This window comes from Balaenoptera borealis, assembly GCF_965194805.1.
Source record: "Balaenoptera borealis genome assembly, chromosome: 3".
Classification (NCBI taxonomy): domain Eukaryota; kingdom Metazoa; phylum Chordata; class Mammalia; order Artiodactyla; family Balaenopteridae; genus Balaenoptera; species Balaenoptera borealis.
The window spans coordinates 72,885,516-72,900,433 of NC_138866.1; the positions used below are offsets into that span (position 1 = coordinate 72,885,516).

General features: G+C 57.9%; 1 protein-coding gene across 1 annotated transcript; it reads right to left on the reverse strand.

Annotated features, from left to right (window-relative positions):
- Positions 1-2,320: 2,320 nt before the first annotated feature.
- NFATC4 (nuclear factor of activated T cells 4) lies at positions 2,321-11,672 on the reverse strand. The gene is made up of 10 exons (XM_082387653.1): positions 11,226-11,672; positions 9,033-10,128; positions 7,525-7,687; positions 6,729-6,928; positions 6,263-6,435; positions 5,644-5,784; positions 4,668-4,723; positions 4,261-4,387; positions 3,486-4,067; positions 2,321-2,742 (listed from the first exon to the last, which is right to left on the reverse strand). The coding sequence occupies exons 1-10, from the start codon at positions 11,323-11,325 to the stop codon at positions 2,675-2,677; spliced, it is 2,706 nt and encodes a 901-aa protein (XP_082243779.1). The 5' UTR covers positions 11,326-11,672; the 3' UTR covers positions 2,321-2,674.
- Between the last annotated feature and the right edge of the window lie 3,246 nt (positions 11,673-14,918).

Here is a 14,918-nt window from a genome sequence, read left to right on the forward strand (position 1 = left end):
CCCCAGAGAATACAATTGAGCAGGTCAGGGGTTGCCTAGAAATCTGTATTAAAAAACAAAAACAAACAATAAAATAAAACAAAATAAAATAAAACCAAAAAACCTCCCTAATGACTCAAATGCAAGTAATCCTCAGACCACACTTTGAGAAACCGTGGCCAAGAAAGTCTTTTCTGGCACCAAACGAAGATCCAGCCTCCTTCTCTTCCCTCTCCCAACTCCAGCCTCAGGGAGCTGGATGTCTGTAGGAACCTGGGAAGAGACAATGACCATGGGAGTTGACCCACCCACCTCAGGATTCTAATGGGAAGAGGGGTTAGGCATGTGAAGTATGGGCCCAGAGGGCAGAACAATGTGCCGGCAGAGCAGTCACAGGGAAGCAGATGGAAGCTCTGCCCAAGGAAGAACTGTGAGGCAAATCTATTGTATCAATCCCAGCTTAAGCCCTACCATCTAGTGGGAAAGCGCCCATTATCCTTGGAGAACTAAGCTTCCTAGCATGGCTACAAGGCCCCTCAGAACCCAGCCCCTGCTTCCCTCTCTGGTCCCCACTCACAGCCCCCCCACTTCCAGAACTTCACCAGTCCCACGAGCATGCCAAGCCCTGGATCTGCTGGCCCTCCCTGTTTGCCTCTCTCCTCCAAGACATGGCCCATCTGGTGGCTCTGCCTGGCCTGCCTTCCCCTACTCTCAGCCCAGTCAGTTCCCAGTCATGCTTCAGATCCCAGTCTAGAAGTCACCCCCTGGAGTTCCCTCTGACCCCCACAGCTGGATGGAGTGCCCCTGTGCTCTGCTCCTTCTGTACCCCATGTTAAACTTGTTTACTCCCCCCGCCCAAGACCTGACATACTATCTGTACAAGAAGCATTTACTGAGTTGAATTGTTGAGTTATAATGTGTGTTTACTTACTGTCACCCCATGAGGCTATGAGGTCCTCCAGGACGCACTGGCTGGCACTTAGTAGCTGCTCAATAAATGCCTGGCAATGAATGAGTGGCAGTGCTATGGCAGAGAGTGAAACGGTCTGCCCTGGGAGGCAGCGAGTCCCCATCACTATAGCTTTTCATTCACAGAGGCTGACTCGCCGCCTGTCAGAGATCTTGGAGGGGGAGCTGAAGGGTGCTGGCCAGGACACGTGTGCCCTGGGTCCCTCCTGCCGTGGATGATGACTCTAGTCCTGCTGGAGGGTACCTTTGAGAAGCAGCCATGGCCCAGTGAGCCAATCACCTGATATCAGTCTGGTTCGCAGCAGTTTGTGTTCAGGAAGATAAAGGAAATTCATTGCAAAGCAGCAGTGACAAGACCAGGGGTCATCCTGGTTCTCCTGTCCTCCATTCCAGAGCCAGCTTCTGTCACACCCACAGCGGAACACATGGGCACTTGCCAGGCCTGCCTAGATGCACTGGACATACCAGCCTTGAGGTGAGGCAAGTCTCCCAAGTACTAACACCCGGAATATCTTTGGGGTATGGCCCCCTGCAGCTGGGCCAGTGGTACTCAGTGCCTGCTGTATGCCAGGCTCTCCCCAACCCACTGGGGACTTGGCCCCCTAGGCTGTCAAGACATGGGGCAAAACCAGGTTTCCAGGCCGGGCCTGTCAGTGGTGATATACCTGCGGTACACCACCTGCAGGTATACCTGCGGGAAAGGCCGGAGCTCAGGCAATGTCAGGGCATCTGGGGAGCTGCTTGGCTTCCTGCAGTCTACCTCTGAAACACAGATCTTTCCGGAATGTCTTCACAGACCCCAAAGGTTGGAGAATCCAGAGTGTGGATGGACCCATGCCAGCCCTCCCTCATCTCCTACCCTGCTCCAGGGAGATAAGCTTCAGGGGCCTGACCTCCATGGGTTAGGATATCTGAAGGTGGGCTGGGGGCAGGAGCCCAGGAGTGCAGCGTTCAACCTGCTATTGATTAGCTGTGTGACATAGGGCAAGCCCCTTTCCCTCTGTGAGCCACAGAGTCCTCCTTTGTAAATGAGGGAGAGGGACTAGACTGGTGTTTCCTGACCTTGGCCATGAATCAGAATCATCTCGGTGGTGGCAAGAGAAAGTAACTTGAAAATACACAGATTTTCCCAAAGCTCCTAAAGGAATCTGAATCCCCAGGGAGGAGAGGTCTACAAACCCTGGCTCCCGACCTCACCCCAGTTAGGGAGCCTCTGGGACCCTCCAAACCCTCCCCACCCCCTTGCACTGATACTCTTTGGGATGCAATCTTCCCAGCCACATCCCATCCCTTTCCAGGTTCTAAGCCTCCTCTGGCCAGGGCTAGAGTAAGCTGCCCCATCTCTCTCTCCAAAGAGTTTTGGAGCCTGAAACACTAGTCAGCGAGCAGTTTATTACCCATCACCCTGTCCCAGCCTCCCAGCACCGTGGTCTGTACACAGTCTAGACACGGCCTTCACTCCGGCAGTCCTCCAGTCCTCACTCCCAGTCCCCACCCAGGGTCCACCCCCATCCCAGTCCTCCACACTCTCCCGCCCCCAGCCCTCCAAGGCAGCACCAGGCCCCGGGGGGCCACACCTCAGCCAGGGGAGGGAAGGGAGGGCAGGGGAGAGGAGGCAAGAAACTGGGGAAAGAGGAACCAGATTGGCCCCCAAGCCTCTGGAACCGCCATCCCAGGATGAAGGGAAAGTGGGCAGGGCAGGGGGGAGCGGGGGCCAGGCGATGGTTCAGGCGGGAGGCTCTTCTCCAGGAGGTGCAGGGAAGCCACTCAGGTCTCGGCCAATGATCTCACTCACTGTAAAGGAGGGGCAGTTGAGAGACTGGGCAAGGGGCAGGTCGCCTCCTTTTCCAGAGACCCCCAATCCATTCCAGGCAGGCCTCCGTCTAGGATGCCTCCAGGCTCCTCCTGCACTGGCTTCTCTACCACTGGGCCTCAGTTTCCCCACTGTGTCCTGACACCTGCTCTCAATCAAATCTTGCTGAACTCCATCCACGTGGGTTCTTAGGCCCCCGTGCGGCCCCTTCCTGCTGGCTTGGCCTGCAGCGTCAGGGCAATCGCTGTCAGCAGGGCCGGAGGTGGGTGTAGCCAGTGGGAGGAAAGAGAGGCGAAATAGGAAGGCTCCTCATCACCAATCCAGACCACTGTCACCAGGTTTAGGGGGAAGCTGAGGCAAGGGAAAACGTGCTTGACTGGGACACCAGCAAGCCACTGCCCCTCTCTGAAATTCACTGCCTGAATCTGCAAATTGAGGGAGCTAGATTGAATGATCTTGCAAGTACTTCTAGCCCTGAGGTTTTGTGATCTGGGGCCAAGGGCCGAGGCAGGAGAAAGGTTAGGCAGGTACTCCGTGCCCCCTTCAGAATTCAACTGGATTCAACTGGCCACACGCACCAAGCCCTGGCCTCCTTAGGCCCTCCAACTGGCCCTGAGGGACCACGGAGGCCCAACCTCTGGGAAGCCAAGCTCCAGCCCTCAGCAAACATGCAGAGCAATCTCTTGCACACACTCACACTCGCAGCGCCTGGTCCCACACCCACCTTCCTCCAGCGTGATACCCTGGATAGGGACACTGTCTCGGAAGCCGCTGCCGTAGCCACCCCTGGATTTCTCCTGCTCCGGAGCCCCCTCCCCAGGGCCATAGCTTGGCCCTACCTCATTGTATCCCTCAGCAGGTGGGGGGTGAACACTGCTCTGGGGAGTGAAGGGGCCTTCAAGTGGTGGGGATGAAGGCAGTGGAGGCCGGAAGGGGGCTGGAGGAGGGAAGGGCAGCCCCAGGGGAAAGGGGGAGCCCCGTCCTCCATAGGGGTCACTAGGGAAGGGCCGGGGAAGGAATGAGACTGGAGGTGGGCGGGCACAACCTGTGGTACCCCCAGTCTCAGGGAACATCCGCGGGCCAGGTCTGTAGGATGGTGGGGGCCCCGTCTGGGGGTACAGAGGGGGCGTGCCATAGCTGAAGCCTTCTGACAGGTAAGGAGTTTCATAAGCAGGGTCTTCATGGGGATAGGAGGGGTAGGGGGGCCTGGGTGGTGAGAAGTCCATGTCAGAGCCAAAATGGGGGCCCGATGCTGAAGGGAAGCCCCGGAGAGATGCGTCTGGTAGAGGCTCTTCCTTGAAGATCACTGGGCGGATGGGAAGGAGGAGGACACGCTGGTGAGAGGGCTGGCAGTCTCCCCGCCGCACGCTCTCCAACCATCTCTTCATCCCTAGGTCTCATCCCTCCCTTGATCCCTCACCATGGGGCACTGCATCCCTGTGCCCCTGCGTCGGTCCCCACATCCGCATCCCCCCGCCATGGGCTGTTCCAGAGCGCACCAGGCAGGAACTTGAAACTCTGGGTAGGACTGCGCTTCCTCCGCCCGTTGGAGACGTAAAAGTAGACCTGGACTGGCCGGGACACCCGCTTGTTGCTGTACTCAGGGATGGTCAGGGTCAGCGTCACCTGGGGGAGAGCAGAGGATGAGGCAGGGAGCCCTCAGGGATCTAAGCTCAGCCCAGCCCTTCCCAGTACCCTAACTCCACCTCCTGGCTTTTTCCATTTACAAAGGAGCAAAGTTCATTCCCTAGAGGTGTCCCTGCTTCCAGAGTGGCCAGGTTGCCTCCTCTAGAAAAGAACAGGTAGCTTCTGGAGTCCACTCTCATGCGCAAGGGAGCCGGCTGAGAATTTCCTGACTTCTCCCACCCCGCCCCCACCCCCGGGGGGACCCTAGTAACACGGGTACCTCATTGCTCTGCGACCGGTTCACTGTGGCCTCCTCCTCCCATTGCAGCTTTCCATCTGTGCAGGAAGAACAGGGAGCTCCAGCCCAGCCGCACGGCCCCTACCCCTTGCCCCGTGCCCAGGCCTCTGCCATTTCCCCTCCTGCTGGAGCCAAGGCCAGACTCAGAAGCTCCTGACAAGGCCTAGCTCACAGAGCAGCCCACTGCATGTTTACTCAACCGAACAGAACAGGCAGGGTTTAAAACTGTCTCCAAGATCTAGAGCCACAAGCTGAGGCCAAGAGAAATGGCAGGGCCAGTCCAGGGACCAGAAACAACTCTTGAGCCCTCTCACCCAACTGTAAACATCCCCTCCCATGACAGAGCTGGAAAGAAGTTCAAGGGTCGGAAAGGGTCTCAGCTTGAAGGGAGGCTATGAGACCCCAAGTCTCATGACCTAGAACCTCTGACTCTGCTCTGATATGGTCCTAGGGCGCTAAACTCGAGGATGGGGCTGGGGCTTTGGGTGGGCAGGGTTGGGGAGAGCAGAGGTCTCAGGTTGGTGAGTATACCTGGGCCCCTCAGTCTTCCCTTCTCCACCCTGGCAGCTCTATTCTGGGGCACCTCACAGCCTCCTGTAATCAGAGCTGTGCTGCCAGCCCCATAACTCAGGAGGGGCTCAGGGTCCAGCTGTGAGGGTATAGGTCACCTCTTCCCTTCTCATCTTCCCCAGCCACATGGGGGTAAATTAGCTCAAAGCTGACTCCTCAATAAAAGAATGCGTATTTCTTACATTTATTTGCCATCCTGAGCGTTTCAGATGCCTAGAGTACACATGGGAAGGAGACAGTATAACAGGACGGGCAGTCTATCTGCCCCATTTTACAGATAAGGAAATTGAGGCTCAACTTGCTAGTGTAGAGACAGTGCCAGAGATCGTTCACCCTCTCGTTCCAAGCTCGTCCTGCCTGCCCTCCCCCCCTCCCCACAGATACTCACCAGGGCCCCTCTCGATGAACACCACCTTGGAGTCTGGCAGGAAGTTGGAGCCGGTCAGCACTAGTTCCTCCCCTCCCGTCACGGAGCAGGCACTGGGGCTGTAGGCCTCCACCTGGGGCAGCTCCTGAGCTGAGCGCTGGGCTGCAGAGCAGTGTAGGAAAGGCCTGGCTGGCTGGTATGGAGAGGACAGCCTCCTGTGCCCCAACCCTCCCTAGAGTAACTGTCACAGGGCCCTGGAGGAGCCCTCCTCAGAAGCAGACACGCAAGAAAAACAATGGTCTCCCTGGGGTCACGCAGACCATGTAAGGAACCACTCCTGGGCAGAAAGAGAGAGATGAACAGGGTAGGCCTTAGAGCTATGCAAACAAATACATGGGGGATACCCAGGGGCAGATGGAGGACAGGGTTGCTCTGGTCCAACCCAGAGGCACAATCTGCAGCAGGGGCAAAGTAGAACACTTCCCCCAGCCCATCCATGATAGAAATAAGGGCTGGGTCCTCTACAGGTGTCCCCAGGACCAGCAGGGCACCGCACATTCTGCAGAGGAGATGGGCAGACAGACACACAGACAGGAAGTTAGCCAGAGACAGAGAGATGCTACAGGGCTTCTTTGCTCACAGCACTCGATGGGCACCGATGCTGTCTGCACCGAGATGACCTTCCCGCTGCCTTGGGGCACGTGTACCCTGAATACCAGCCGCACGCGTGTGTTCTTGCGCCCGATGTCCGTCTCACCCTTCCGCAGCTCAATGTCTGAATTCCGAAGCTTCAGGATTCCGGCACAGTCAATGCTGAAGCCAAAGAATGGAAGGCAAGCCCTCCCAGCTGATGCCAGAATCACCCTCCATCCAAAGCCCTAAATGACCTTCTCTGGGAGACTACGGGGGGCTATTTGAACCCAGAGGTGGCCTCTCCAGAGTGCTCCCCAGCCCCAAAGTCCTCTTTAGATGGTGAGAACGCCTGACACCTCCTAGGGATGATGTCTAACTCTTCTGGGGAGAGGAAGAGTGGACCTAGCTTAGACCCCATGGAAAAGGCTAGTCCTCAAGCCCGAAGAATAAAGAGAAGTGGAGTGGGAACCTACTTGGCTGCCATGTTGTTCTCAGGAAGCAGGGTCATCTCCAACACCTTGGTACCACTGACTACAGCTTCGTAGCTGGCCGTGGCCACCATCTTGCCCGTGATACGGTGCACCTGATAGAAGGCGTGAGGTCGCAGGTTCCTCTCATCTGCGGTGCCGATGAACATCTGTAGGGTCAGTGGCTTCTCACTGTAGCCTAGGAGCTGGCAGAGGGAGGCAAAGGCCACCCAACTGAAATCCCCACTGTCTCATCCTTCATCCATCCCTAAGTTTTCAGTCCACCCCTGGAGAGGAGTGAAAGATAAAGGATATCCTGGAAGGGATTTCCAGGGGGGATTGGGCACTAGTTTCTCCACCAGTTGTGTCGAAAACGTGGCCTGGAGTTCACAGTGTTATTCTTGGAATGAGGCCCAAACTGGGCTGGGCAAAGGGGAAAATCTTCCAAGGGAGACTGGCCCAACTCAACAGAGACAACCTAACTCCCAGTGAACTTTGGCCTCAGCCTGACCCCTCCCCCACATCTGGCAGGCCACCATTTTCCAGAGCAGACATAAGGCTGGTGTCCCATGGGATGAGTGGAGCGCGGGTGGAGGGACAGACGAGTAGAAAGTACATCCGGGTCCTTGAAGTGCACCCTTCCTCCCCCAAAACCAGTCCCTCCCCCAGGCCGCCTGCAGGGTCATTGCTGAGAGGGAGTGTGGGAAAGGGCAGTGCCATGGGTCTGCACAGCTGGAGCCCATGTGCAGGGATCTGGGACTGGAGAGGAGAGAGGCTACCAGGCCTGGCTTCTGCCCCTTACCTTGACGATGGGGTGACCACCAGGGGCAGCTTTGACAGCTCCCCGGCTGCCCTCTGTCTCATAGTGGGCCCGGTGGTGGGCTCTGGGCTGCACCTCGATCCTCAGCTCCAGCTGCTCATACTGGCTGGGCAGAGGCCAGTCCAGCGGGGGGAGGGCAGAGGTCCTGGACAGAGACAGAGAGAAGAGCACTGATCACCCGCAGCCTCACACCCCAGTCAGGGCAGCCCTGGGTCCCAGCTCCCCAGGATGTGAGGGAGGAAGCGGCGGTGGGTATGGGAGAAAGAAAATTATAGCCGAAGTAAAACAGTCCACAAGTCCAGAAGCAGGGGAGATGGGGGACAGACCCCTCAGAGCCCCTTGAGATGAGGGTATGTAAATGGGCACCAGGACTGAGACTCCCTTCTTCCCAGCTCTGAACACAGGGTCTGGATACAGAGGAACCCCAAGCCCAGTTTAACCCCCAGGCCTGGATAGGAAGAGTCAAGTAAAGAAGCACAACTTCAGGGACGTCCCTGGTGGTCCAGTGGTTAGGACTCTGCCATTCCACTGCAGGGGTCATGGGTTTGATCCCTGGTCGGGGAACTAAGATCCCACATTTAAAAAAAAAAAAGAAAGAAGAAGCACAACTTCAGACCAGAAAAGGTCTCAGAAATTAACCCCTTTGCTAATTTGTTAAGCCCAAATAAAGAAACTGAGGGTAGAACGTAGAGGGCTAAGCAAGCCAGCAACTGACAGAGCCGGGACTGAGCACATCCGTTCCCAGGCCAGCGCCCTTTCCACTAGCTGGGGCTGGACAGGTGGGTTCCAGAGAGCTGGGGGTTACAGATCTGCAACTTTCCTGTAGTGAGCACCCAGATACCCTAGGCCAGGGAGTCTCAACCGGTAATTGCCCCCAGGTGATGCTTGGCAATGTCTGGAAACAACTAAGGGAAACTTTTCTGGATGGAGCCAGCTTGATCTGACATCCAAGGTTTAGGATTATTGAAATGGACAAGGTTCTTTGAGGGTGAAAGGTGTAGAAAAACAGCAAGAACTGCTTGGTTTAATATGAATTCTTCGACTTGCAAATACATGCTACTTTATTCAAATTTAGCAGGTATACTTTTAAGCCACAAGTCAGGCCCTAGAAATTCAGTTAGAGAAGGGAGACTTCCTGCTGCCCATTGTAGGGCTGAAATCCAGCCCATGTTCCAGCACAGAGCTGGGGGTGGAGGACACCCTAGAGGAATTCCTCCTTTACCCACATGGTCCTTCTGGGGCTGGAGGGGCTTTTTCTAATTGATCCACAGGGAGTGACTGTCCTTTTGCAAATCATCTGTCCAAAGGGGGTGCGTTTTTAAAATTCTCCCTAAAACTGAGTAGTTTGCCAGCAGCCAAGCTGGTAGCAGATTCTCTTTTGAAATGCCAAGGACACAGAACTAGGACCTTTTTTCAAACCCATCCCTTGACCCTCCCGCTCCCTGGGTGAGATGACTGGAGACAGCAGTGGTGTCAGACACGACCCTCACCTGAAGATGGGGCTGTGTCCCCCAATTCGGGCCTTGGACCAAGCCAGTGGGGAAGGCACCGCCAGGTAGTCCATGCCGGCCACCTCCTTCCGAGGACCCCCGGGAGGAGCCCCGGCCTCCTCTACTCCTGAAGGCAGCTTCCCATTGCACGGGGCAGGCTCCTCAGACCGAGGCAGGGCCACCGCCTGCTCGCTGGAAGTCCTCCGGGTCTTCTGGGGGATGCTCTCGGCTGGTGGGGCCCCCGCATAGTCAAAGGGGCCAGGCGAGCCAGGGTCCCGGACCAGAGGCAATGGGGGCGGTGGAGGTGGCTCAGGCCCCTCCTCCCCTAGGCTGCCTCGGCGGGACAGAGCTGGGGAGGCCGAAGATGGGGTTCCCGAGCTGGAATAGCGCCGCTTGCCACATGGAGAGGCGGGTCGTGGGGAAGCTGGGGTGGGCCCAGGAGCGCTGAGGAGTAGCCAGCTATCCTCTGGACCCCGGCCTCCAGGGCTCGGACCATACAGGCTCCAGGGGTCATCGGGGGTCCACGGCCTAGGGGAGGCCCGGGGTGAGGGCAGTGGGGAGCCCAGGCCAAAGCGGGAGGCCGCCTCATTTAGCTCAGACTCCACCTCGTCACAGGCTGCATACAAGGCTGCCTCGTCGGAGGCATCTGAGAAGAAGCTCCAGGAAGACAGGCTGCTGCTGCCAGGGCTCGGGCTGAAGAAGGGGCCCCCGCCCTGGCCCCCTGCCTCTCGGTAGCCTCCAAAGCCTTCCGGTGGGGGGTAATCCCTGGGGGAGCCTTCCCCCCAGGCATCTGGGTTGTCCTCCAGCGCAGCTGGCGGGTCAGGAGTGGGAGAGATAGAGGTGATGCGGATGCTGGGACACTCAAGAACACGGCCTCCCCCAGCCCCCCCGGAGCCCCCTCCCGGCCCCCCCAGCCTCACTGACCGGGCTGGCTGGCTCTCCCAAGTGCCAGGTGAGGGGGCCGGGCGGGGTGGTGGGGAGTGCATGCCAGGCCGAGGGGGTGGAGGCCGGGGAATGCCAATAGGGGCAGCGCCATAGGGAGGGGGCTCCCCCAGGCCCAGACGGCAGCATGGTGGGGTGTCCTCTGAGTCCAGTTCTGTCAAAATGGGAAGGGAAGGAGACAGAGAGAGGGATGTCACAGGAGATGGGGAGAGAGAGAAGCAGGTGAGATGTCTAGGTTCCTTGAGCGGGCAGCCTCCAAAGGCTGGTATGTTGTCCCCTCCTCAGCAAAGAGAGGTCTCGGAGATGCCCTTCAGAGTCACAAAGACAAAAGCAAAGTTGGCCTTGGGAAGGTGGAGGAGATGGAGCCAGACGTGTCAGGTCTTTTCCTACTCAGAGAACCTCACACTCTGAGCTCCTGGCCCTGGGACCTGGGGTACCAGACGGGGCGGGTCTCAAGGTAAGAGAGGCGGGTCGAGAGGGGCTGGAGCTGGACCCGGAGGCGTGTTTAAGGAAGCATTGGGCTGAGCTGGGGGCGACTCACACATGAACCCAATTAGCAGCGGTTCCCAAACCCCCAAACGGCGCTGGCAGGAGCCCCAGTTGCCATCGCAACGGTGGCCAGGGGAAGGGGGGCTCCAGGGCTGTGATGACAAGGGAAGGTGGCTCCTCCCTCACTCCCCCCAGTCTGGAGGCGGGGGTGCAGCGGAGGGGTGCCGCGCGCCGGCCGGGCGAGGGAGGGGGTGGCGCGGGCTGCGCGTATTCCGTGCGAGCGGCGGCCGCCGCCCCCGGCTCAATCCCCGCCATCTGCCTCTCATTGCGGCCAGACGGGGGAGGGGGAGGGGCGCCCCGGCTGGGCCTGAGAGCGCCCCCAGCCCCTGGCGTCCCGTCTGCGTGCCCAGGGCTCGGTCCCCGAGGGGCAAGCTCCGGAGCCCAATCTCCCCTTTCCCTGGCAGAGCCCGGGGCTCTCGGGACCGCTGTTCCCTCCCGCCCCGCATCCCAGTGACAGCCCAGCCGAGAGGCGGCGCGCAGCCAACGGCACCCCCCCACCCCCACCCCAGTCACGACCTAAAAAGGAAAAAGTGGTGCCGGGTCCCCAGCCTCACCTCCGCAGACCCCCGAGCCCCGCACCTCCCCTCAACCTCTGAGCCCCTCATTTCACACCCCAGGCTCTCTGCCCGAAAGTCCCCAGACTCAAGATCCCTGCGCCCTTCCCTCACGGACCCCAAGACCCCTTCCCAGCCCCGCACTGACCTTCCCCCGACCCCCCCGCGCCCAGCGGGGGGGCCTCCTTTTCCTCCCCGAACACCAGCTTAAATTCCAGCTCCTCATCCTCGCAGCTTGCTGCCCCCATGGATCCGGCCAGAGCCCCCAGGTCCCGGTCTGGGTGGGAGGGGGGATCTCAGGAGGCTGCAGTATCTTGACCCGTGGCTCCCTCCCTCCCTTCTCTGAGACGCCCCCTCCTCCGCCGCTGCCGCCTCCCTCCGGACGCCCCCTCGTTATTATAGAAACTTTTCCAAACTTTTTTCCCCAAACTTCTTCAAAGTGCCCCCCCAGCCTGTCTCTGATTGGCTGCCCGGGATGCTCCAGCCCCTCCTCCAGGGATGAGATGGGAAAACCACGCGCCCCTTGTCCCCCCCCTTACTCCCTCCCTCCCTCCCTCCCTTCCTCCCTCCCTCTCTCTCTCTCTCCTCTCTCCAGTCCCTCCCCCTCAAAAAAAAAAAAAAAAAGAACAAAACTGAATTGGAAAACGGTCTCTCAGGCGTGGTAGGACCATAATGATGCCTATTGGCCAGCAGTTGTGACAATCATTTCCCCGCACGGAGCACTACCACCACAATCCCCAACTTAGTCTAAGTTCAGGGGCTCCGGGTCCGAGCGCCTTAAAGGGGACACATCCTGGGCCCACAGTGTAGAGGGCCCATGGAAGACACTTTCTGAAGAACTGTGCAGCCAGCAACTAGCAAGGAAGGATCACCTCTCCTCCCCTTTTCCTCCAAGCCTAAGGCCAGCCAGGCTCTGGGGTGCAGAATGGCTCCAGGCTGCTCTGAAGAGGAGAAGGCCATTCCTTTGAAGACCCTAGCCTAAGGCCGCTCTGCCTAGGCCTTCTGGAAGCCTTTGACCTGCCGAATCAGGCCCTCCACCGGTCATCTCTCCCCCTCCCCCCAAAATGAAGAACATTTAGTGGTCTTGGGTCACTGTTCAAAGGTCCACGGCTCCTGATGGGCGATGATCCAGGCCGGACTTTACCGCTGCCCTAGTCTCAGCCGCCCAGAGGGGCCATTAATTAGCCCCTTAGGGAAGTCGGCTCCCTCCTCCCTAGAACCATAGGCTGGAATGAATCTCGGATCCGATGGCAACCCGCTCCAGCTCTCCTGATAATCCTGACCAGGTTTACCAGAGCCCCGCAGCCCAGCGACCTTGTGGGCCCCAGGGTTGGACACCTGTCACCTGGGCGGGAGGAGGAAGGAAGACTCGGACTGGAGTTTCTAGGAAGGGCAGGCATGGTGGGGCCCTGTCGTGTGAGAGGGATTTAGATCGAGATTAGTTACTTGGACGCCGGACTGGGGTGGGGGGCGGGAGGTGGGAGGTGGAAGGCGGGTACCATTCCCCCTAGCAGACCGTAGGCTACAAACCTGTCTAACAAGCCGCAGCTATCTTTAATCTAAATCCCTCCGGCTCAGGGCCGCGCCCCCAGCGGCGCCCCAGCCCCGCATCTAAAGGGTTAAGCGACGGCCCTCGGGTCAGACGTTTACAAACACTCCGCAGCCGGGGTGGGACCGCGCCCGTTACTCTAATGAGAAACAGGCTCGGCGGGGCCGGGAAAGAGGGGAGGGCTGGCCCGGCCCGGCCGGCCCGAGCTCCGCTGTGGCCGATGCAGCTCCCCTCCCTTCCCTCCCTTCCCTCCCTTCCCTCCCGTCCTTCCTCTGGCCCGCCCTGGGGACCCCCCCAGCCCCGGGGGACACCAGTGACGTGCGGAGCTGCGCCGGCGGCGAGCCCAGGGCCCAGACGCCGGAGGGGCGGGGAGAAGAAGCCAGGCGGGCGGGGAGGGAAGAATGTTCCGAGGCCAAGCGGGGAGGCGGCCTGGTTTGATTTTTTTTTTTTTTTCTTTTCTTTTTTTTTCCCCTTCGGTTGGTCTCCTCAGGTTACATTTCCCTTCCAGCTTCATCTCGGAAATAAAGGAAGGAGAGACCCACGGGGAGGGAGAGCGAGGAACATCCTGAAACGTCCGGCCAGCCTCCACCTAAGAGGCGGGCAGAGGAACGTGGGAAGCGGAGGCGAGAAGGGCAGGGGTAGAGACCTCGACCCCGCTCCAGCCCCTGATCCCACACACGCCGCCCCCGCCCTGCCCGCCTCCGCAGCACAAGCAGACGTGCACATTCTTTTCAAATGTCATATTTCCTTTGATCCTGGGCAGCGTTTCTCCATGTGTCTGGCTCAGCTCCTGCCCAGCCTGCCGCTCCCCCCTCTCACCCCACTTTGTGTATTTTCCTGGAGGTCCCTCCCCGTCCTCCCAGCATCTGGAAGGCCCTGAAGGCTGGCGTTGGCGCACATTCCCCTGGCGACTCTGGCTTCGCCTTCCAGTGACTCAATTTCCCCTCTGCCGGTGGGGGCCAGGGGGTGAGGGCGGAGAAAAGAGTTGTTGAGCGTAAATGTCGTATGAACGAGCTTGCAGGCTGCTCAGAGCGCCAAGCTTCCCTCGGTGGGGAGTGGAAGGGGGATCCCCTCGACTCTGAAAACCCTCGGATCTGTCTCGGCTGCAGCAGAGGGATGGAATTTATGACTTCTGCACGTCCTGCCAGAGGAAGAGTGGATAGTTCTAGGTTTAGGTTGCCCTACACATCTGCCCCCTGGCGACCGCAAAGACTCAGCCGCCCTCCCTCCCGCAGGTCCGATTTCTCGCCCGTCAGGCCTTTGTCCTCGCTCGGCTGCCCCCTAGCGCACACACCTGAGCACAGCTCCGCTTTCTCACCTTGTGTTCGTGGAGCGCTTTGACTTATGCTCTCCACTTTCATAAGCATGATTCAACGCCTTGGAGGTGGACTTTCTTTTTATTTCTTTTTTTTTCTTTTCAGTTACACAAAATACAGTCTCCTTGTAAACGATTCAAGCCATACAAAAATATATAGTAAGCTTCGATTGCTACTCCGCCATTTTGTACAAATTTGTTAACCTATATATGTACACATGCCTGCTCTTTCTGTGTACTTCAGACCATGCTGCAAGCATATTTCTTGACTTGCTTTTTTGTTTTTTCCCAGTTAACAAATGGCTTGGAGAGCTTTTCCTGTCAATACATGTGCATCTGAAAATAGTAATAAAAGCATCCATCTCTTTGTTTGAGGTTAGTGACAGAGCTAGGTCTGGAACCCAGGTGTCCTGGGTCCTTGTCCAGTGCTAACTCCACTATACCACATTATACGTAGGAATCTGTTTTAGGGTGGGTTTTCCCCAAAAAATCAGAGCCTGAAAAAAGAATGAGATGCAGGTAGTTTATTGCAGAGAGCAATCACAAGGGACAGAAGTGGGGGACTGGGAAGAGTGAAATGGGAAAGAAGGAAAGCCATCCAAGGGTGTGATGTGGAGCTGGTTACCACCCTGAGCAACTGGAACATTGTCCCCCTGGGCACCTTCTGTGGAGTCATACAGAATGTGATTCAAGAGATGGGATATTTATCCACTTGCCCTCACCCCCAATTGTCAAAAGTTGCCCTTTGAGTGTTAATTCCCTCACTCTTCCAGTTTTACACAAGGGTCAGAAAACGGTAGGTGTCCCACAAGGCTGCAGCAAAGAAGCCCCTGGGCAAGAGGCAAAAAAGATAGGAGCTGTGCCTGTGCGTAGGTACTGTCAGGTGACATGGACAAGCAGTTGGTTGCCACAGTAATAGCTGGAGTAAAAAGATGGATGGACAGTAAGTGAGGCAATTAAGATGTGTCCTATACAAC